General features: G+C 42.0%; 1 protein-coding gene across 4 annotated transcripts in view; it reads right to left on the bottom strand.

Annotated features, from left to right (window-relative positions):
* Positions 1 to 245: 245 nt before the first annotated feature.
* Positions 246 to 23,422, bottom strand: part of ppip5k1b (diphosphoinositol pentakisphosphate kinase 1b) — a 38,686-nt gene continuing 15,509 nt past the window's right edge. The window contains exons 14-30 of one of the 4 annotated variants that reach the window (XM_083667198.1): positions 21,507 to 21,592; positions 21,182 to 21,307; positions 18,737 to 18,858; positions 17,867 to 18,049; positions 17,482 to 17,623; positions 16,793 to 17,016; positions 16,575 to 16,702; positions 16,190 to 16,304; positions 15,439 to 15,546; positions 14,867 to 14,983; positions 14,630 to 14,770; positions 14,204 to 14,306; positions 12,641 to 12,745; positions 7,256 to 7,432; positions 3,527 to 3,664; positions 3,226 to 3,330; positions 246 to 1,914 (exon numbers count right to left, since the gene is read on the bottom strand). In XM_083667198.1, the coding sequence (XP_083523324.1) occupies positions 1,823 to 1,914; positions 3,226 to 3,330; positions 3,527 to 3,664; positions 7,256 to 7,432; positions 12,641 to 12,745; positions 14,204 to 14,306; positions 14,630 to 14,770; positions 14,867 to 14,983; positions 15,439 to 15,546; positions 16,190 to 16,304; positions 16,575 to 16,702; positions 16,793 to 17,016; positions 17,482 to 17,623; positions 17,867 to 18,049; positions 18,737 to 18,858; positions 21,182 to 21,307; positions 21,507 to 21,592 (2,212 nt within the window). In that variant the 3' untranslated portion in view covers positions 246 to 1,822. Of the gene's footprint in view, positions 1,915 to 3,225; positions 3,331 to 3,526; positions 3,665 to 7,255; positions 7,433 to 9,883; positions 9,947 to 12,640; positions 12,746 to 14,203; positions 14,307 to 14,629; positions 14,771 to 14,866; positions 14,984 to 15,438; positions 15,547 to 16,189; positions 16,305 to 16,574; positions 16,703 to 16,792; positions 17,017 to 17,481; positions 17,624 to 17,866; positions 18,050 to 18,736; positions 18,859 to 21,181; positions 21,308 to 21,506; positions 21,593 to 23,422 lie in introns of all 4 variants that reach the window. The other 3 variants (XM_083667199.1, XM_083667200.1, XM_083667201.1) reach the window with 3 other exon arrangements.

Below are 23,422 nucleotides of genomic sequence, written 5' to 3' on the forward strand. Positions count from 1 at the left end.
GTGAGGATGGGAGAGAAAGACAAGAGAGGGGAGGGAGGGGGATGCATCCCCGCCAAAGCGGTGACTAAGGCCCTCAGCTGTCAGAGAGAGTCTCTTGTTTATAGAGCAATAACACCCCCCCCCCTCCCCTATCTGTCTAGACCTTCACCTCCATATGGGCCGTTAACACTAACATGACCTGTCTAGACCTGAGTCACAGACACCGGGAGCTAAATGTACATGCACACTCACAACACACACACACAGGAAATTATGGATCTTTTATTTTTACAGATATATTGTCTGAGCTTAATGGTGTGTACAACAACCTCCAAAGTTCAAACTATATTACTTTTCATACAGCAACCATGGCGCTTAATGTATAGAACATAGTCATGAAAGTCTACAAAGACAATTCTATACAGCATCAAATCTCTTTGGCTGAAATTAAGTACCACATTAAATAATTAGATAAATACCACCCTAATTCTACCTACATACACCCATCTCAGAGCTTTAAGTGAATCATTCCTATGGAGCTATTAACAAACATTATTGTAAGGAAGAAAACAAGGGTTACATACATATAACAGCGGTTTGTTCTAAAAAAAAATCTGCAGACCATTAATGCAGTTGAGAGCCTCTTAAACCAACAAGCACATGGAAAACCAAAAAAATACAATGACATTCATGTTTTCTTCACAATCCAATAAACCTTTAGGTTTTACAATTGAGAGTATAAAGTAAAAAATAAGGCACAAACAACCATTTTTTATGACGCTTGAATTTCATAACCGTAACCATTCATGGTAAGCCTCACATAAAAAAAGGTTTATTTTCAGCCATAAATACATGTACACCCAGATAATATTTATTACATAATTTGATTTACCATTTAAATTAATTGCACATTAAAACACATAATAACATTATTTGGCATGACAGCAGATTGCAGACATTTTAAAATAGTTTGAGGACTCAGCATCGACTGAGGTAGCTCAAATACGCAGTCATCAGGTATCTATCTACTCTGGAGTGGTTTTCCCTTGAAACATTGTAAAAATATATACCATGGATTTTCATGTAAGGAGTTGAGGCACTACAATACTGTTTAGATTTCAGTAGGAGGAGAGAGCTATATCAAATATTGAACATGTGAAGTTGTATTGCATTGTACTGCCCACCACTCCCACTTCCCTTTACTCCAAATCATGTTAAGTATGGTCACTCATAAACAGTTCCTTCAAACTGAACGAATACATAAATGTAATAATACAAGACCAAAATTAATCGACTGGCTCAAGTGTTTTCCCTGTATCCCATTACACATTTCTGCCATGATTAAAAATTAAGGAGATTCTAAACCCTCCCTCCTGCACATAGAGAAGAGAGGGTGTCCAGCAAGACATTTGCAGTGCATTGTATTGTATACAAGGAGCCCGATTATTTTCTGTCTGTCTGTCTGTCTGTGTCTTTGGGTACACTAATTCCGCAGAAAAGCATAAAAATCACAGCTCCTTTTGTCTCCCTCTGTTCAGCATCCGCTGTAGGCACAGTCCAAATCCAAGAGAGCATGGACCCTACAGGGAGGTCTGAGGTCTGAGGTCTGATAGGCACACCAGGCTGCCACTCAACAGGGGGTGAGTGCTGGTTGGATAAGATAATAGCCCGAGGGGTGGGGGGGGGGGCTAGCAGGTTTGGGTCCAGTGAGATCTAAAAAGTGATGACTAAAAAGGCTCTCACTCAGGTGTAGGTGAGGATGGATGGATAAATTACACCCTCTTCAGGTGGTCTGGGTGTGTCCCTGGGTCCCTCAATGCCAGCAGGTGTGTTGTAGGGGTCTCTACTCACTGAAGTTGAAGTGGAGGGCTGGGTTCACTGAGGTGGGGGAGGAGGGCCCTGCACTGGACACAGTACTGGAGGGGCCACTGCTGTCTTCTCACACACACACACACAATAAGTAAGGACATATAAAAACAAATTTTACCATATTTTCAACAGTAGTACACTGTAGGGTGTTGTTAGGTAGTTATTTTGCAATGCTAAGCACTAAGTGCACTAGCTGTTCTTTATAAAATAAAACGTCAACACCCTTCAAATAGAGTGAACTGCCCCTTTAAATCTCATTGGCCAACAGTGTAGGGTAGCCGTTTTGAATCCTTAGTTCAACTCAACTGTTAATCCTTGAACTGATTTGTATGAATATCAACTGTGTGGTACTGTGTTTGTAACCTGCCCTACAACTGTAAATGATAGTTGCACTGAATAAAACAGCCTAATGGGAAAAATGAGAACAAAGCTCTTATTCATCTGTGGGACACTTATAACCTGCAGCATATTTTCTCCTCCTCCCTCTACGTGATAACATAACCCATTTAGTGTATGAGGAGACAGATAAAAAGGAGTGGTTACAGCAACCTAGATTTTTGGGAGGCAGAGAGAGAGAGAGAGAGAGAGGGAGGGAGGGAGGGAGAGGGAGACGGAGAGAGCAAGAGAGAGAGACATGGCAGCTCACAGCCGCTGTTAAACCCATCCTAAACACAGTTAAGGGGCCAAATTAATCACAATTTGATCCACGGGAGACATAAACGAGGCGAGGCAGAAAGAAGGGAGGCTGACAACATTGGAACCCAGTGGCGAGGCGGAGAAGCCACGACAGGGCTGAGGTGGGTTATTATCCCCAGTCCTACTTTTACTGAAGTCTTAATTGTTAATGCCACTCCTCTGGCGGTTGTTTTCTGACAAAAATAACCGGCTCTTATTTAGCTTGTCTGACAGTTTAAGGGCCGGGGCCGAGCTTTTTATATCTCTTTCTCTTTTCCTGGCCAACTCCGAGGCTTTGTTGTCTGCTTAACAGTGTTGATATCAGAGGTTATCTTCCTGTAGGTGGAATCTATATATATATATAAATTATCTGACGCTTTTATCCAAAGCGACTTACATCACAGTGAGTGCATATATTTTTCAGTATATATGGTCCCAGCAGGAATCGAACCCACAACCTAAGCGTTGTTCGCACCAAGCTCTACCAACTGAGCCACAGAGGACCACAAACTACAGTCGGGATGTGTTTAAATAGTCTGAAGTGGCTTCCTCTTATTGTTTTACTGCCTTTATCTGCACTATTCTGAAAACATATTATAGATGATTTGATGTACAGTATGTCTACCAGGTATTCACTTTCACCAGCACCCCAGGTGCTGTTATCCTAAAAAGCTACTTAAGGAGGACTGTCAGTATACTCACACAATAGTTTGGGGGGCCGGAGAGAAGCTTCTGAAGAGGACAGTGCCTTCGGTCGGGTGTAGGTGGGGTGTAGCTGGCTCGTAGTGTCAAACAGTGCAGAGAGAGCTGGAAGGAAAAGACATGCACATAATATAGTACACTACAAGATACTAGATATGCATCATATGCCATTCTCAAAAATATACTATCATGCTTTAAACTTAATTTGGAACTTAAAAATATGAATGCAAATCAATAATAAATAAGCAAAGGTTCGTATTTATGCAGGAGGATGAATTGGGACTGTGCTGTGTATGCCTACCTTTCATGGTCTTGGCATGGGCCTCACTGCTGCTCTCACACACGGCATTGAGGAACTCATCCACCTGCTTGAGAGAGAGTGAGTTGTGCAGTGTCTCCAGTGGGTAGATAGAGGGCACCATGGAGCAGCCTTCATAGCCTGCAGCAGAGAGAGAGAGAGAGAGACACAAACACACAGTTGTACCACCTCTCCATCTGGGCGAGGAGAAGTGGTGATACCACAGTACAGTATCTAGGCCCCTTCCCAAGTGGCGGCCCATTCTCCGGTAATTAAACCGACATCAATGTGACGTCACCCAGTGGAACAGAACCTAGTTTGGATGACCCTCAGGGTACTGGAAAAGGACATGCTGAAATGTAGCTGAGTCATTCACACTTCCAAGCCAAAGACCTCAACCAAAGAGAGTATTTGTGTCACGAACGCAGGTCTTTTCACACACAGCAGCCGGGTCAGTCGCTCTACTCGTCGACCTTGTGTTGTGTGACGACAGCCTTTTCACACACCAACAGGCCAGCAGAGTGAATCAATCCTTGACATACAGTGCAGCCCAGAATACCACCCATGATGAAGCGATATCACAACAAACACAAGGAATGGATGAGATAAAGCAATGCATCCATCCATCCATTTCTGATGCATGCAGCCAGCCTTGCATTTCTCCACCAGTCCTCCAGCTACTGTGCTACCTTATTGCTAAAATCCTTGCCAGATACCAACCACATCAACACAAACAATAGGGACGATCGATTATGCTCAATGAAACAAGCAAAGAAACAACAAATTAAGCATAGAGGGTTCGATTACCACAGTATGCTCTGCCAAAAAGTATGATATCTGACTGGTATAATAATAATTTAAAATGTTTTAAAATAAAAAAAAATATTATTATCAATGAGATCCGTCACAAATAAACACAAGAATGAGTTAACTTTGAGCCTTTTAGTGTGCTGAGCTTTAGATACGCAGGAACAGTTTCAGCATCATCAATTTGAAGCCAAGGTCAGTGTAGAAATTGAGAAATTCCGCTTGCCAAGGTCTCTGATGACAGCCCTGGCTTATATGGATAAAAGGCCTAATCAGATTTCTAGCTCTCTGCCACCCCCTCTCTCTATTTCTCTGTTGCAGCCCTTTCTCTCAATGTGGACATCAAATTCAGCTCACACACCAGATGCAGCAGGAGCAGCAAAACACTGTGATGCTACACTGCACCATTCATTCACCCATTTACCTGTGAGAGAGTGGGGGGGAGGAACACATAGTGAATGAAGAGAAGGAATAAGAAAAGGGAGTAGTAAGGCGGGGGATACAAATGAAGGATGGTAACAGAACATGTCAGGCATTGACCTCATGTACAGTGACTTTGGAAAGTAATCAGACCCCTTCACTTTTTCCACATTTTCTTGTGTTATACACTCAAATTAAATTAAATATAGTTTTTTTGCCATCAATTCACACACAATAACCCATAATGACAAAGCGAAAACACGTTTTTAGAAATGTTTGCAAATGTGTTAAAACTGAAAGACAGAAATACCTCATGTACATAAGTATTAAGACCCTTTGCTATGATACTCGTAAAATTTGCTGAAATACAAAAATGTCTTCAACAAGTCACTCAACAAGTTGAATTGAGTCCATCTGAGTGCAAGGATTCATGTGATTTTGGAATTAATATCTTTTGTTTTTATAGTCTCTGGTTTGCATAGGAATCAGTTACACACTGTGTGGATTAGGATGTCACTACCAACTCACCAACTTTCATAATTTTATCTTAATCCTGACAAACTCCCCAGTCCCTGCCGGTGACAAACATAACCATAACATGATGCAGCTACCACTATTCTTCATATGAGGGATGGTGCGGAAACTGTATTCCATGTGGTGGATTTGCACTAAATGTAATGCCTTGTAGTAAAACCAAATAAATGGATAAATAGATTATTTTCCATTAAGGGATTCTTTTTCTTTTTTTTTGAGTGACTGAGATGATGTTTTCCCATCGAGTGTGCTTTTTCCTCTCCGCCATTCAATTTGGTCTCCCCAGGTCTCAGGGTAGCATTCCTGAGCAATTTTGTTCCTCTCCATTTGCTCAGTTTGTAATGACAACCTGATCCACACAGTGTGTAATATATTCCTATGCAAATCATATAGACCCTATAAAAACAAAGATATTTATTCCAAAATCACATGAACTATTATCCTTGCATTCAGATGGACTCAATTCAACTTATTGAATGACGTCTTGATGACATTTTTGCATTTTAACTAATTTAAAAAGTGTTATAGCAAAGGGTCTGAATACGTATGTAAATGAGGTATTTCTGTATTTCAATTTTAATGCATTTGCAGAAATTTCTAAAAACATGTTTTCGCTTTATCATTATGGGGTATTGTGTGTGGATAAATTGATGGATTTATTTATTTATTTTTATCCAATTGAGTCTAAAAACAAAATGTGGAAAAAATTAAGGGGTCTAAATACTTTCCGAAGCCACTGTACTATAGCAACACGTCAATTACCTATGGAGATCTCTCAGTCCACTAACGGAATAGCAATACCATATTAAGTATTTCCTAAAATATATCCAAGTCATTACAGAGTTCTCTGCAAATGTCTCGCACTCCCATGAGTGAATACATTGCTCCACAAGAGTGACACAAAGCAGAGATTCTTGCTCTAGAAACTCCCCTAAAATCAGCAGTTTTAGCACAGACCACGGCTTAATTAGCCAATTAAAATGAGAGATGATAAGATGACCTAGATATTCTTCACAGAAGCCAATCTGCAATCTGGCCAGGATACCAAAAACATATTTCATGGAAATTGAGGGACTGATACTTAGCCAGGACCTCTCACAGGGCACTGTCTCAGAGCATCAGTCTAATAAGTCCTCCCTTTCTAGAGCATCCCTTTCAACAGTCAGATTCATCTGGACTAGTTGTGTGTGCATTTCATGACTTCATTCATTTCCACTTCTTCAGTGTTGGCTGTGTTACCCCTATAACTGGAGGGAGTAGCATGCATTACAGTAAATTTCACCCAGCAGCTGAAAACCCTTCTAGAGAAGAGGTTTGTCCATGTGGCCATTCAGGATTAAAGCCATGTAGCTTTGCCAGCATGCTCTGAGCTCTTTGTTATGCAGTTTCTAATGCAGAGGCTACACAGAATACTGCTGAATAATGCTTTTACAACGTCCATTCAATGGCATAGTGAGCATTGGTAAGAAAAAGAAAAGTGCCTTTTGTTTGGCTTTTCTTATCCATGAAGCTCGGTTAAAAAAACAATATGTCTGAAAAGTCAGGCTGGCAAGATCCTTTGGATCCAAAGCCTTAGCAGCTAATTGAGTAAGGGGTATATCTTTAGAGGGAAACTTATAGGAGAACATAAACACACTCCCTTCATAAGTGCCACTGCTGCATTCTCTGGCAGGCATGCAGAGAGACATAAAGAGCCAAACCGAAAAAGAGGTATGGAGAAAAGCAGAAGGAGAATAGGGTACTAAACATGGTAGACAGTGATACCAAGTTATGGAGACAGTGGAAAGAAGGAGGACAAAGATGATGGAGACACAAAGCAAAAAGGGACATAGAAAGAGAATAGAGAGAGAGGGAAGGAGAAGCAAAACAAGATGAGCCTGCACTGGCAGCAGCACCCACAGCCCCAGCAATGCATGAAGGGTAGGGTGGTGGAGGAGGAAGAGAGGGGGCGGGGGGTCAACAAGGGCTGACCGTAGAGGCACTCTGGGGGGTCCTGGCCTGACACCAGCCAGTTCCTGAGGAGGCGCAGGTGGTAGGGGCACTGGTGCAGGTGGTGGGCCATGGCCCCGTCCAGGGCCAGAGAGTGGAGGGCCGGGTCAGTGGACAGCCCCCTCAGCAGCTGGGCTACATGGTGCTCCTCTAGAGGCTCTGAGGAAGAAGAGGTAGAGCGAGGAAGAGGAAGAGAGCACAGTGGTGGAGGAAGAGAAGGAGTAGCGAAGAGAATGATGTGGATGTGCCAGAGATATGCACAGGGCTAAAGGAGCAGTGAGTCTCTCTCTCTTGTTCAAAAGACCCTGGTTACAAATCTGGAGGTCAAGAATCTCTGCCATTTAGTAACACGTGGGAAAATGATGACTAAAAACCATTGGCCAATACTACAGTACAGTTCTCCTCATCTTTGATATTTATGTGGTAATGCACAATGGAAACCTAACATGATAGAAAATAACAGAAGATGCCTCCTTACTCTCCAAGGTTGTTGAGTTTATGCCACTCACAAGGCTTTCTGGTCTATAAGAACTGCTTGACATATAGAATAGACAATACAAAGGTTAACACCTGAATACCATAGTTATCCAAAGACAACAGAAAGACATGAAGACCTGTGATACCTAAAAATAATATACACAAATCTTGCCCTTAGAAGCCACCTAGACACCTACTTGAGACAACATGACACCTACTTGAGCACAACTATCAATCTCATATCTCAGATGAACTGATGCATCATATACGTATCATAGACAACAACACCATATATGACACATATGTGTCAATCTAACTCAATGGCACAACACCGTCTGTATATGGAAAGATATCAGAACTAAACGGCAAATGATAATGGAAGAGTGGAGAGGGCTGGTTACATTAATGGGATGGTTGGAGCAGGTAGTTTGAATGGAAGCATTACTATGAGTCAGTAAGTGACAACATTCCAATTCAAGATTGGAGAACAGAGCATATGGAGTTGTTCCAAAGCAGTTGGCATCAGACTATAGAGACATAGAAAAGCCATGTTCACACCACTTCTCTACATGCTGCATGTGCTACACTGCATCAACAATGAAGCACTTGATCACTCTAGTCATTACACTGGGTGCCAACTCCATCCAAAAGTCAAAATATCTGTCAGAAACCATCTATGGAATCTCTCAATTACAGAGGCTTTGCTCGTCCATCTGGCTCCCTTAGTCATTTTATCCAGGCACTTGGATGAGATTCTCATACTCCTATTTACAGTTAATTCAATCTCAAATTCACCCAATCTGTTTCACTGATTGGGAGCCAGGCTTGAATAAACAGTCTTCACACTATTGATACGGTCTTTCAACGCTAGGAGAAGACTGTTTAGTGGAACTCAAAACCATTCCTACACCTGTATGCTGTACAGCAGGGACACGTTAAACAGTGCTGGATTCACCACAATGCTGGATTCACCACTGTTACTTTCTTATCATAACACTTAACTCCAGTTATCTGGCACATACGGCTGCCATCAGTACCGCACTATCAAACAGTTGGATGCGTTTGTCTGTATGGATGAACCAACCATCCATACAGGCAAACGCATTCAACCGCATTCAACCGCTTGATAGTGCAGTACTGTCATAATATCTATACCAGGCAAATGATCAAACACTTTTGCAATGAGAATACTGCACCAATGACACTGGGAGAAAAAAATCTGAAGATTGAACTGAATGGTTATTATTTCTCCTCAATTGATAGCCACAAGAGCAGAAGTCTCTGGTGATCATGAGATGTCAACACATAATCATCTAATAAACACATATAAAGTGACATATTAATGTTATTAGTGTATTGTGCTGTAAGGAATTAACACACTTACTGTCTTTGTCAATCACCAATTGGTTCAGTTCAGCCATGTTTCAACACCAAACAACAGTATTAAAATGAAATTAATGGATTAACTGAAATGGTTATGAATGTCATGGGACAGATTTTATGTTAAACCTCCATTACCAAAGATTGTGTTTACCTGCTTATTGAGCAAAGACAAATATTTATCAATGGGTCAAACTGAGATATTTCTTATCAAGAGTTGATCTCATAATAAGTGATCAAGGTGATGTGGTGCTATTTCTGAAATTGCTGAAAAGATTTTTGGAAAAGGCTAACTAGCATAAGATGATATGGGTTGTGGTCATCAAACTATAGAATGGAGTGGTGAAGGGGCTAACCATCTCTCCAGTGAATGGGTTGAATTACCAAAAAGGAGCACATGAGGATTAATGATCATACGTATACATGACCACACATGGCAATATATCAAGAGGGGACATATTCCATATACATATATCCATCCTGTGGAAGAAATGGTGAGTCAGAGAGACACATTAACAGGTAAAGGGAGTGCAGATGGTGTTAAGAGTAAGGGTTGAAATCAAGCAGGTGGAAACACAAAGCCATCTTGTGAAAGAGGAACTCTTGAGACATTTAGATCTTGATATATGTAGTGTAATTTCGCAGGACAATTCCAAACCCAAATGGAACACAGGAATGTTTTCCCCAAAAAAAGACATGCAAGATTAAGGGAAACTGAGGAGTGGCGAGATATACTTGAAAAAACAGACATACCATTAGTCGGATGCCTGGCAAATGACACAGAAAATCTCTTTACTGCCGGCATAGAGAACAGCTCTGAGGAAATAAGAAAGGTAACGGGTGTTACTGGAGCTACAGGCTCTCTCTCTCTCTGTGTGTGTGTGTGTGTGTGTGTGTGTGTGTGTCAATCTTGTCGGTCTATCTTTCTGTCTGTCAACCTGTGTGTGAACATGCTGGAAAAGGGAGACAGCATGGAAGGAGTAGTTAGAGGAATAAAATATAATATGAGTGGCAATGAGCACTTAGGTTTGATCATTCTTGAATGATGTGCAAAAGACTGACATTAAGCACAGCTTAGTGGGCATTTTATGAGGGCGAATAAGAGAGTCAAACATGTCAAACATGTCTTCCATCCTGAAATTACTTTTCAGATTCCTACACATTTTCTCTCTAAAGGAAACCTTTGTAAACACAGTGTTGTGAGAAAGGTGTTGAGCTGCAACATCAGCAGCTCCTGAGATTTCACTGCACCCCTCTAGACCCTTGTTTAAACAATAATTCAGTAATGACACAAAAAAGGGTTATGTTGACACTGCTATATAGCAGCTATTGACTAGTATACCTGACCTAAGCTGTACAGACCATACAGACACAGTGACCCCCAGTGGATAACACAGGTTAGTTCAGCTCAACCTGCAGTGGAACAATCTTTGCAGTCCACAACAAGCAGGTGGCAGGTCCTTCATATCACTAACTGTGTCAATACTGTAGCGATAACGACTAATCTGACTCAACAAAAGAAAAGGCGTCCTACTAATCACCCCAAACAATCCAAAACAGGTTCCCAAAAGTACCCCAAATAGGGACCGAACACAACCCAAATGTACCCAAAATAACCACAAACTGGCAGCCAATTCAACACAAAACCACCCAAATTGTCAATTCAGGTTCACGTTTCGGTTTGGTATGTAATATATTGGGTTCAGGATTCTATACTATTCTTGTCACAGTAGCAGAGATGACAAAAACAAAGTATTAAAGCTCCAGTATGTAACATTCAAGCTTTCTAAACGCATCCTAATGGTTGTAATGACTATGTTTAATCGGTAGCGATCAGGGAATGAGATCCCTTGATATATATATTTCATTTACGAATCCAGAAAAAGCGTCCTACCCGACACTCGGTTTGCATAGACACATGTTACTGCCAGGGGTGTTTCTGTCTCTGGTGGCTGCCTGCTTTGAATCATGCGCGCATGCAGAAACACAACAGCTAATGTCCAACACTGCAAGTCCATTTAGAACTTCGAACTGAGTTTTGGCGCGGTGGCCAGAGGTGGCAGATTTCCAACAAACTTATGCCCTGGTTCTTTAACGAAATAGATTTCGGCAAGAACATGCTATGAAATGTTCATTCAGTCAATTCAGGGAGTGAGATTTCAGTATAATTCGAAAACTAAAAACTAAAAAAGTTTGGACATGAAAAGTTTCCTATGGTCAATCTATTGACAAATAATTCAGAATGGATGCATTGGATGGATACATTTACTTAAAACATTTTCAGCTTTCGAATTATAATAAAAAAATACTTTGTTTTTATAATCTCTGCTATCGTAACAATGTAGAATCCTGAACCCAATATATCACACACCAACCTGAACAGATAATTTGGGTGGTTTTGTGTTGTATTGGCTGCCAGTTTGTGGTTCTTTTGGCTACTTTTGGGTTGTGTTGGCTACTTTTGGATACCTGTTCGTAGTTTTTTTGGGGTACTTTTTGGTACCCGTTTGTGCATGTTTGGGGTACTTTTAGGTACCTGTTTGTAGTTGTTTGGAGTACTTTTGAGTACTTGCTTGTGATTATTTCAGTTTGTTTGGAGTGATTAGTTGGACCCAACAAAACAGTTTTGGATCAAATTAAGCAGGTCTATGTGATTCAACATTCCTGGCCATATCAGTTCTGCCCCCTTTAAATGTTCGGGATAAGCAGAGTATGTATGAGGGCCCCTGGTGGCCATGTATGAAAATTGCCTACTCACCATTTCACTCTTTTTCTAGTTTTAATCGAAAGTATGCAACTGGGGATTATTAAGAGGTGGATTAATGGATTTGAAGACAGATTTGATCGGCATAACAGGTTTCTCAATTGAAGGATTACAAATTTTAAAATGTTGATAAAAATCACCTGTCTAATATCCAAACAGGAAAAGTTGCCTCACCATGGATTAATAAATCCATTCTCCTGATGAATGTAATAATTACTGAATAACATGCACAATTATACATAATGTGTAAACACAATTTACAGAACAACAGAGTGGATAATGTACATCAACAAACAGTCATGCTGCTTTGATTAGGAAAGGCAAGATTATTGATTATTGAAAATGTGTTTCCTCACACAATCCAAAACGATTCACACCCAGCATATACTGTATAATCACTCTGGTGTCCAATCAAAGCTCTTGCTCATGCTGTGAATGTACAGGGAATTATTCAAGCAGAATACCATTCCAGAAGTTGAAGGAAACAGGGGGGGAGGGGTTCTTAAGCTCAATACAAATCATGCTCAAATACAAATCAAATAACACCATTGTGTCTATTGTCCATTGTGTGAGCAGGGAGTTTGACCAGGAAAAAAGTATTAACGGTGGTGGCCATTCTTAATATGGTAGACTCTGGTAAGAGCTGGCTGTAGTCTGATGAGAGCTAGCTCTAAGGCTTCTTCAGTGCCCAGGTGAGGGGGTAGAAATAGAGCAAATAGATAGAGCAGGGAGGAGGAAGAACGTACCGGGGGAGAGGGTGCGGTGGTGTGTGAGGACGTAGTCCCGCAGGTTGGGGGCGCTAGAGGACACCCCCAGGACTGAGGCACTGAAGAGGCCCGAGCATTGGGAGCCTGTGTGTGGAAGAACCACAGGATGGGAGGAAGGGAGGGAGGGATGGGAGTATTAGTCGTCATTACTCACCATGCAGTTATTAATAAGAGCTGCTTTCTGGTGCTAAGGGGGTGTGTATCATGGTGTGTGTGTGTGTGAGTGAGTGTGTGTGTGTGTGTGTGTGTATATGTGTGTGTGTGTGTGTGTGTGTGTATGTGTGTGTGTGTGTGTGTGTGTGTGTGTGTGTGTGTGTGTGTATGTGTCTCTGTATGAACAAAGTGCACCAAACATACAAGGTCACTCTAAACACCTGCCCCTCTTGTCACTGATCAAAAGGGAGCGCCACTGTCCAAGCCCTCTAGGGAGGCTGACGAGGGCTTTACACTCATAATCTACTGGTGGGACGGCCTGAGAGGATGACAGGGATTTAAGAAATAAGGGGGTTTCTATAGCGTGAATACACTGCACTCTGCTTATAAAAATCTTGAGTTTAAGACGTCAAGTATGTAGTATTCAAGTATATATAAGTGTTAAACACGCCATGGAACAAAAACATTCCCATTGGTTACTCGCAATGAGCTACCCGAGAATAATTAGTTATGAAAATTAAATGGTCAAAGAGGTATGTGATTCTTATACGAGGAGTGCATTCTACATGGCAGTAGTGCTTAATTGCTGAAAGCAAATAGTAAGAATCATAGTAACAGCAGAGTTACAGTGGGCCTAATTGAATCATACTACATTGTGTACCATACTTACCAGTATGGGTGACATTTTAGTTTTGTAAATGCACAGGTAGAGGTGGACAAAACGTAATGTTAATGTTTCACTTAATGTTTACACAGTATATGCACATATCCCCTTTTGTTGCAACCGACATTCAAATCTAATATTTACGCCCATTATCGTATTGTTGTATCCACTCCACACTTGGGGTTAAGAGGCGGCTTTAGTATGGTGTGAATATCAAAACACACTTGCAGGAGTTTTCCTAACTTCTCTCGACAGATGGATGTGAATGGAAACAGACAGGAATAGCACCCTGGGGGGAATTGGGTTGATGTTGGAGGGGGGGCTGTGGTGTGGTGTGGTGCTGAGTGCAGACCCCATATATAGGCCACTATTGGCAGGACGGGGGCCCTTATGAAGACTGTATGCACATTCTCTCCACTGCCCTCTAGCCTACATAGTCTCTGGGCCCTTGGCTGATTCACTGTTATGCAGCCATGGTAGCTATGGAGCCATTGGAAAGGAATAGGGGGAATGAGAGAGGGAGCGGGAGATAGAGAGACAGACACACACAGACAGACACAGAGAGAGAGATAGAGAGAGAGAAAGAAAGAGATGGAAAGATAGAGATATAGAGAGAGAGGGAGAGAGGTCAAACAGGCCTTTTGAGAGGTCAGCGGGTATTGACAGGTGAAGATATGTGGCTTTGGCTGTGGTTGGCATAGGGAGGGCAGAAAGAGGACACCCACCTAGGCCACTTTGTTTGATCTCGGGGGACTGGCGTGAGCAGGAGGGGAAGAGGCGGTAGGCAGCACCCTTAGAGGAGTAGCTGGGGGAAGTCTCTGAGAGGACCTGGGTGGGGACAGGGGTCACAGGGTGAGACAGACAGCTGACTCATACAGACATGAAATAAATGAACCAGGCTGTAATAGATACATTGCAGGGCTCCATTCACTCACTGGGAAAAACATACATCACTGAGTGTCCACCAATAGTAAAAGGATTATTTACATTCCACATACAGGTTGTCATAGCATAACAATAGTGTTGGGTGGTGGGTAACTGTTATTTCAGACAGCCCTTTCCTCAACAATCATTTGAAAATATCAGTTTTATAACTAGGATACATGGCAGGTAATAAATAATATGGTAGAATGGTATGCCCTGTTAAATACCTCCATGGAGCCTGTCTTCCGGTTGCGAATCATGGGGGATCTTTTCTGGATGCTGATTGCCTCAGAGAGAGGCAGGGCCCGGTCAGGCTCATCCTGTGATAGGTCCTCCACACTGCCTTGGTTGGTCTGCTTCTCCTGGTTCTGCAGAGATCATCATAGCAATATAACACACACCACAAAGACACACACAAAGACACACACAAAGACACACACAAAGACACACACACACACACACACCTCAGCAGAGGCAGGGCGGAAGCCGAAGCCCAGAGGTACATTCTCCTCATCCTCACAACCCTTCACTCCAGGACTGAAGTGGAGCTCCACATGGAAACGCTCCTCTGAGGAGGGGTCCTGGTAACACACACATGTTATGTGAGAGTGGGTGTAAGAGAGGGAGAAAGAAAGAGAGAGAGAAAGAGAGAGAGAGAGAGAGAGAGAGAGAGAGAGGGGAAGGGACAGAAGGATATATATCCTTATATATATATATAGAAATATATATACAGTACCAGTCAAAAGTTTGGACACAAACTTGCCAAGAGTGTGCAAAGCTGTCATCAAAGCAAAAGGTGGCAACTTTGAAGAATCTAAAATATAAAACATATTCTGGTTTGTTTAACACTTTTTTGTTTACTACATAATTCCATATGTGTTCCTTCATAGTTTTCATGTCTTCAATATTAATCTACAATGTAGAAAATAATGAAAATAAAGAAAAAACATTGAATGAGAAGGTGTGTCCAAACTTTTGACTGGTACTGTATATAAAAATAGATATATAAACACTGTATATTTATAAAATCACTTACCTTATTGTTGTCTTCATACAGCATGATGACTATCTGGGTCATGTAGTTCAGTTCAGAAACAGCACTAAGGTAATCCATGGCCTGCTTCCACTGCTGGTCCTTCACCTCCTGTCACACACACACAGACACACACAGACACACATAGACACACACAGACACACACAGACACACACAGACACACACCTTGAGCTACAAGTCCTCCACAAGCCCTCCTAGAAGCACAACAATTAGTCTGTGTGTTACCTTGCCCTGTGAACACATGGGCTTGACACAACAACCACCTAGCCTGCATGCCTGTTATAAAGTGATGCTCTTCTATATGTACATGTTATAGTTAATTAAAGAAAATCATTTTTAAAAAAAAAAGTCTAGAAGACTCAAATTCATTTCTGAAATACATTGCCAACTGTAAAATGTGTCCTTTTTAGTTTCTAGTTTGGTTTTGAACATACTAAATACATTGGACTTATTTCCCGAAAAATACGCAAGGATCTGCCTCTCTTGGAGCAGTTGTGATTGACAGGAGGCTGAACATCAGAGGTCCCTTCCAATTGGCTAGGCAGTCAAGAGCTGGAGTGAAAACGAGTGTAGAACATGCGATAGAGAAACAGGAAAACTTGCCTGTTGGATTGGAACTTCTTTCAATGAAATAATGTTCAAAAGTGGGTTTATAAATGACTTATATTACTTAGTAAAGGATAGCCCCCATGCCACCTATCTATCCAGACAGTTAAACTCTCCAGTAACGTACGTCGAGAAGTCCCCCGTAGCGGAAGATGCTGAGGAGGGAGTGGACGTGGCTCTCGCTGGTGAAATAAAGCCGGGTCCGCACGTGCCGACCCGGAGACATGACCCCACGCGAGTACCTGAACCACCAGAGGGAATGAAAGACAAAGGGTGATCACTTACGGGGGCTCGAGGGATACACCGTAGCATAAAAATGAGCTAATGGCCCACAGATCCTGGAACAGGGGTTCAGTAGGGACACACAACCTTAGACTTCACAAGGCCTTGCTAATAAGCATTAATCCTAGATCAGCTCCATTGAGTGTACAGACATTGACTGCAGTACTGTGCAGTACAGTAAAGGACAGAACAGTACAGTAATAGTACAGTGCAGTGGAACTGAAACTCACAGTGGGTGCAGCTTGTTGACAGCCTCATCCTCGTGGGTCCTCTGCAGATCCAGCTGGATCTTCTTCATCAGAGGCAGGCAGTAGGCCTGGGCAATGTCCAGCTTCTCTGGCTTGTTGATGCCATACTCCTGGGACAAAAGAATAGTGACAGCATGTTAGAGGGCTATTGGTAGGCGGAGAATGTATGTGTGTGTGTGTGTATGTGTGTGTATTCTCACCTGTGGTATGACTATGTCAGCCAGGGCTCGTGAGAGCCGGAACAGCTCCAGTGTGTCCTCCAGGCCTAGCGAGGAGTTGTGCTGTGTGTCGTACTTGACGCAGTCATAGATGTCAGGGATCTTACTGATGTCGTAGCGGCCACTCTTCATGCGGAAGTCTCTCTCCAGCTTGGACCAGCGCTGCAGCATCAGATTCAGGGTCTCACTGTGGTACAGCTGCAGGTCTGGGAGGAAAACAGGGCCAAGATGGAACCATTAGCTTAGCAAATAGCTTAGCATAGCTAGTTTGGGTAAGGGTATTAGCGTAACTAGCTTAGCATAGATAGTTAGCTTAGCCAAGTTTTGAAGTTATACTTAACAGTAAGTTGGGTCAATAGTGTTTTTTTCCCATTTTACAGGGATAGAATTTCATAGGCACAACATTCAACCTCAATATATCGAATCAAGACACATTTTTGTTGTGTAAGACTGAACACTCAATTTGGTTTTGTACCTACTGAAGGCCTAGCCCTAGACAGTGGTTTCAAGAATTTAATATACTCATAACATATTATGAGTCCACCACTGTCGATGACCCAAGGTTGTCTAAACACCAGAGTCAAAAGACAGATTTCCACATTGTATTGGAGATTCCACTCTATTCTCTTTAATTTCATTACAATTCTAAGGAGGCAGAGCTGAAAACCGACCTGCTGATTTGGGGTCCTCCAGCCTCTTGCGAATCTGTGAGGTGAGGCTCTGGATGAGGGTGTAGACCTGGTCACAAGTCTTCACTGGGTTCCCTATGATCTTCATAGAGTTGACCAGGGAGGGGCTACCTGTAGGGGCCAGCTGAACATAGACATAGTCACAAGAATTATGCAACTTATGTTACACAATATGTAAGGTAACTGTGTTACACTGATATTTATGACCAACAAAAAAGGTTAAAATAACATGTAAGAGCAATATGTCACATTTACTTTAACTGTAAGAACACAGCACAGAGAGTAAAAACTTTCAAGCACAGCTTTCAAATTGAGTTTTTCCCAAAAGGTTAGCATAAACAAGACTAGGTAGACGCTACTATTGCACCTTTTCATAGTCGGTCTGATTGAACTCCTGGTCCTTCTGCATGATCTCATGGAGCCTGGCCTTCACCCTCTGTTGGCAGTCAGTCAGAGAGTCGCTGTCGCTGTCCAACAGGCCATTCATGTTGGCACTCTTCACCATCTGAACCAGTATGGGCGTCAGCTCCCCCTCTAGGGCCAGCAGACCCTGTACACACAACCAATGATGCAATGGTGAGACCGAAACACACACACACACACACACACACACACACACACACACACACACACACACACACACACACACACACACACACACACACACGGACAGTGTGAGTGGTGCAGTGAAGCATTTTTTTCTTCTTTTGGCTGTATACTCCAAAAGTTTGGATTTGAAATCAATCAATTACTATGAGTTTAAAGTAGAGATTCTCAGCTTTTATTTGAGGGTATTTGTGGACATGGTTCCACCATTTAATTTTTTTTTATACATAATCCCCCTATTTCAGGGCACCAAAAGTAATGGGACAATTGGCTTGACAGGCGTTTTTGGTAAGTCAGGTGTGTTCCGTCGCATTATTTGTGCAGGCATAAGAGAGCTGGCAATGTTTAGTATTGATTGCATTTGGCTTTGGAGTCTACTGGTGTCTATCAACATGAGAATCAAAGAGGCGTCAATAAAAATCAAGGAATTGGCATTATTAGGCTGAAATTTTGAAAAGAACTAACTAGGTTTTCCAAAATCAACAGAAATGACATCATTAAAAGAAACAAAAGCACTGGTGAGCTCAGCAATCGCAAACAGGCTTCTAGGCCAAAGAAGACTTCTACAGCGGATGACCAAAGAATGCTAGCACTCCCTAGTAGCACTGTAAATAGTGTGTACTATAGTCACCTTGGCAAAAGCTGCTGCCGTCATTTGTACACGACCCTCATCGGAGGCGTAGATCTTGAGGTCGTGGCGGTAAGTGCTGTGTAAACGGAGCAGGCCACAGCCAGGGAAGCCTGCATAGTCACCTATATGGTCACAGTGAGGCAAGGTAGGAAAATCAGGCTTCTACTGTAGGTCACCACAGGGGCCAAGACAATAGAGGTAGGGAGGGAGAAAGAAGATTACTCAAGGATTATCCCTCATTTTGGGTGTGCTGTGTCACGTTTCTCTCTCTGAGCCACACTCAAGCCTACATTCAGTACCAGCAGAACTAGAAACACACACATACCTGCAGTCAAAAATGGAGGTAGCGTTGGTTATTTAGTAACTGTCTGGTAAAAAAAAATCAACTTGATTCAGTTCACCTGAAAATGAAACTGGGTAGCCTCCTTCACATCTCATATTTGGGAAGAAAATTGTTAAAAAATGGAATGTGGTTCAAAGCATGAAACAAAAATGTTCTGATTGTGTATAGATAACTGTGGATGCTCTGCAATTCTTGCTGTGTTTCTTCTAAATCATGCATTTTCTTGGTAGTTCAACAGATTGTCAGATAGCATATTACACAAATATCATATACTGTACCCATGCAACACTCTTACCAATGCAAGCAATCCCAACAAATCGACAATTGCCAGCAGCATTAATATGATCAACTGTAGCTTAAAAAGTGTCTTATTGAGTGCTTGTTTCTTGGACACAAACAAACCACAGCAAGCACAGATAATACAGGATCCCTTCACAAAATGGGTGAGAACAGGTTTAAATATGAGGCTTAATTAGAAATTAGTATGGTTTGGTGTTAATAGTGGTGTTAATAGCAAAGTCCAAGCCCTTCTTACCACAGTCAATAGGAGACTCGCAGCCAAGGGACCTGCGGCTACCTTCTAGTTAACAATGCAAGAGGTAAGAGGAGAAGAGTAGAGCAGAATTAACAGGACACTTGCACTAGGGGGAAGTGCTGTAACACTCGTCCAAGAATCTATCAAAAATGACTAGGCAGGAAGATGAGAAGTACATAGCTTGAGTAATTTCCTATTTCTCTGGAAAAAAAGAAGCAAAAAAGCATTGCACGACAGTTTAGCTTTCTTTGTGCTTGGCTTGGCAAAGTAGTTTTTCATGCACTACAGTGTAGATAATTTAGACATTGCTTTAAAAAGCATGCATAAGAAAGGAAAGCAAAAAAAATATCAATATATTGTATAGATATCATTTGCTTAGCTATTGGACATGGCAACACAACCTCAAGTACATGAAATTACAAGAGCTCATGTCTCAAGTGTTTGTGTTTCATGCCAGAATAAAAGTCTCTTAACTTCCCTTTTACTTTGTTTTCACTTCACCCATATTAACATGAAATATGCATTGCGTACAATGCCATGCAAAATTACACAATCTGGTCAGTGAACAGTCTATTCCGTTAGAAATTGAGTAGAATTAATGGTCATCTATATTCAATGCAGTGTGCATCTTCAGCTTCAGTATGAGGTCCGTATGACAAACGACTAAATTACAGTGTAAGGCGATGAGAAAAGAACAGTCGGCTTTATTCAGAAAGCTTGAAAATCGGTCTCTTCCACTGAACCTAAAACAAAGCATGTCCATGACAGCCAGTAGATTTAAAAACACTGTGTCAAAATGTAACGTCACGGCAGATTGCCTAAGGTGGGTGAAATCACAGGGTGTAAACGTCATACACAAAGAAAGGTGTGTGCATGAAGACTACAAATGTATTTGAGGAAATTGTATTTGTAACAGTATTTGATTTTAAATCAATTACTTCAGCAGGTATCATACATCATATCATTTCTGGCAGCTCTGGGAAACTCTCCCTCTGCACACTTATAGGCCAATCTGCCTAGCAAGCAAGCACCTATTGTAGCAGCCTGCTATCAGCAATGGGGAGGCATGCTGCTGGTGGCAAGACCACTGTTGGTAAGTGGCTAGACCACTGTTGGTAAGTGGCAAGACCACTGTTGGTAAGTGGCAAGACCACTGTTGGTAAGTGGCAAGACCACTGTTGGTAAGTGGCTAGACCACTGTTGGTAAGTGGCAAGACCACTGTTGGTAAGTGGCTAGACCACTGTTGGTAAGTGGCAAGACCACTGTTGGTAAGTGGCAAGACCACTGTTGGTAAGTGGCTAGACCACTGTTGGTAAGTGGCAAGACCACTGTTGGTAAGTGGCTAGACCACTGTTGGTAAGTGGCAAGACCACTGTTGGTAAGTGGCTAGACCACTGTTGGTAAGTGGCAAGACCACTGTTGGTAAGTGGCAAGACCACTGTTGGTAAGTGGCTAGACCACTGTTGGTAAGTGGCTAGACCACTGTTGGTAAGTGGCAAGACCACTGTTGGTAAGCCGGCGGTATGGAGGAAGCGTAGTATGTACAGGTGAGGTGCATAACTGTACCTTGTCCTCCAGGGTACATGCAGCGGAACGCCCTGCCCAGCTCCTCAGCCTGCACCCTGCCTGCCGGGGTCAGCTCTCCTCCCCACTTCAGCACCAGCAGAAGAGATGGACCCTCCTTCTGAGAGTCTGGAATACACACAACCGGGGGGTTATAAGCAGGTGTATTCACGACAAACACACACATGCATGCACCCACAAACACACATTAACCATTCACATTTTGTTATTTCAACTGTATCATCAACAGGCACCGTAACCAGTTTTCAAAGATGTACAGAGCAACAATAAGAGTGCCAATTGATGTGGCAGTAGTTTGTTTCCCTACCCTCTTCTTCACTGGAGGCTTTGGGCTGGCCATTGGGCAGGTAGGTTAACTGCACCTTCCTGTTGATGCCTGAGAAGTGGCCGTACCTGGGACATACATACACATAGGGACAGGAGAAAGAGGGGGGAAGGTATCTACCCTTAATGAAGTTCTAGTCATTATATTGTACACACACACCACACACACACACACACACACACACACACACACACACACACACACACACACACGATAGACCAGTGTTGGGTGGGGTGAACTCGATAAATTCAGGTAGTTCCCTGCAAACAAACTGAAGTCCTGAAGAAAAAGTAACAGGTCACACTACAGGGACCTTGTCAGGACCATACTGAAACCCTATTGGAACATTCTCAGGAACCAAAATGTAATCAAATCAGGACCATATTGGAACGATATTGGGAAGTTCTCAGGACCATATCAGAACCTCATTGGGACCTTCTCCGGTCATTCTTAGGAAGTCTTATACATCTTAAATAATCATATTTTGTTCTTGTTCTTCAGTAAGCTTTAGGGTGCTTTCACACGTCCCTTGTTTGATGCGGACTTAGCAAACTTTTTGCTCAGTTCGGATCATTTGGACAGGTGTGAACACTCCATCTGAACTCGGTCCCCTTCTATTTGAACAGGTGCAGTTCTTTACTATTGTAAACACAATTTGTCAAAGGTCCGGACCAATCACAGGAAATGGGTTAACGTTTGGTGGATGTTGTTGATGTTAGCAAAAAGAGAATGCAGGTAGCAAACAGCTGTGAAACAAAAGCTAGCAAAAAGACAAAAAGCTGTTTAAAAAAAAATTGTCGTGGGATCACATGGAGCAATGAAGAGGTCAAATGCCTCTTAGAAATATGGGCGGAAGACTTGATAAAAGAACAGGTCGACAAAACACATAACCTATGCCCCTTCACTTACGTAAGAATATATATATTTGTTTTAGCCTTTTTGTTTATGCTGTGACTATGTCCATTTGATAACCTGGAACATACGCAACATCAGGGCTTGCCTTCTCCTGAACCGATGAATGATATGAGTGTGAAGCAGTAGATAACAGCACTCAGTTTAAACAAGTGTTGATGTCGCTCGTTTTCCTCAAAGTTTTGTTGCTGATAGGAACACCAAAGCAAAAGTAATAACAACAAAGTTGTAACACAACGCCAATACTGCTCCATTGTTTCTTTTTTGCGAAGTGTGGGATTTTATATAGCGTGCGATTTATTTGTTGAACCCCCGCTATATTTATGGCCAATGAGCGAACGATCCTGCATCAGGACATGATGTTCTATGGAACTGTGGTGTGCTTGCAATGTGAAACGAACCAGACCAAATGAAAAACATACAGTGTAACAACCAAGTGAACTTTGAGTCGAACTTTAGCAAACGAACTAGGTGTGAAAACGCCCTTAGTTTAACGTATAATAGTACTTTTATCAGATTATGTGCATTGAAGAGAGGCCATTCCAAGTCAAATGGTAAATGAAATAATTTATTAGCAAAGTTTTAGTAAAATCCAGAAATTGTATAAAATATACCAAAACAGATAAATGGAATTACAGGAATGTATTCATGTATGAAAACATTATAATAAGAAAATACATAAAAAATGCAACAAGAACAAAGAGAGGCACAAATAATACTTCAAAATGTATTCAATAAGTATAAAATGTGTAGTACATGTACGAATGCCCTCCATAAGTACTGGAAAGAGGAAGCGTTTTGTCTTCTTTTAGAAAAGTTTGGAACATCAACAACCACTAGTTATCCTCAAAAAGGATGGTCACTTACAGTTTCCTAAAAAGCACTTAAAAAGCCTGCAGATGTCTGGAAGGGGGTGTTATGGTTTGGGCATGCATAGCTGCCACTAGAACTGGCTAACTAACAAAATGCTTCCTCTTTACAATATT

The sequence above is a fragment of the Argentina silus genome (assembly GCF_951799395.1).
Source record: "Argentina silus genome assembly, chromosome: 3".
NCBI lineage: Eukaryota > Metazoa > Chordata > Actinopteri > Argentiniformes > Argentinidae > Argentina > Argentina silus.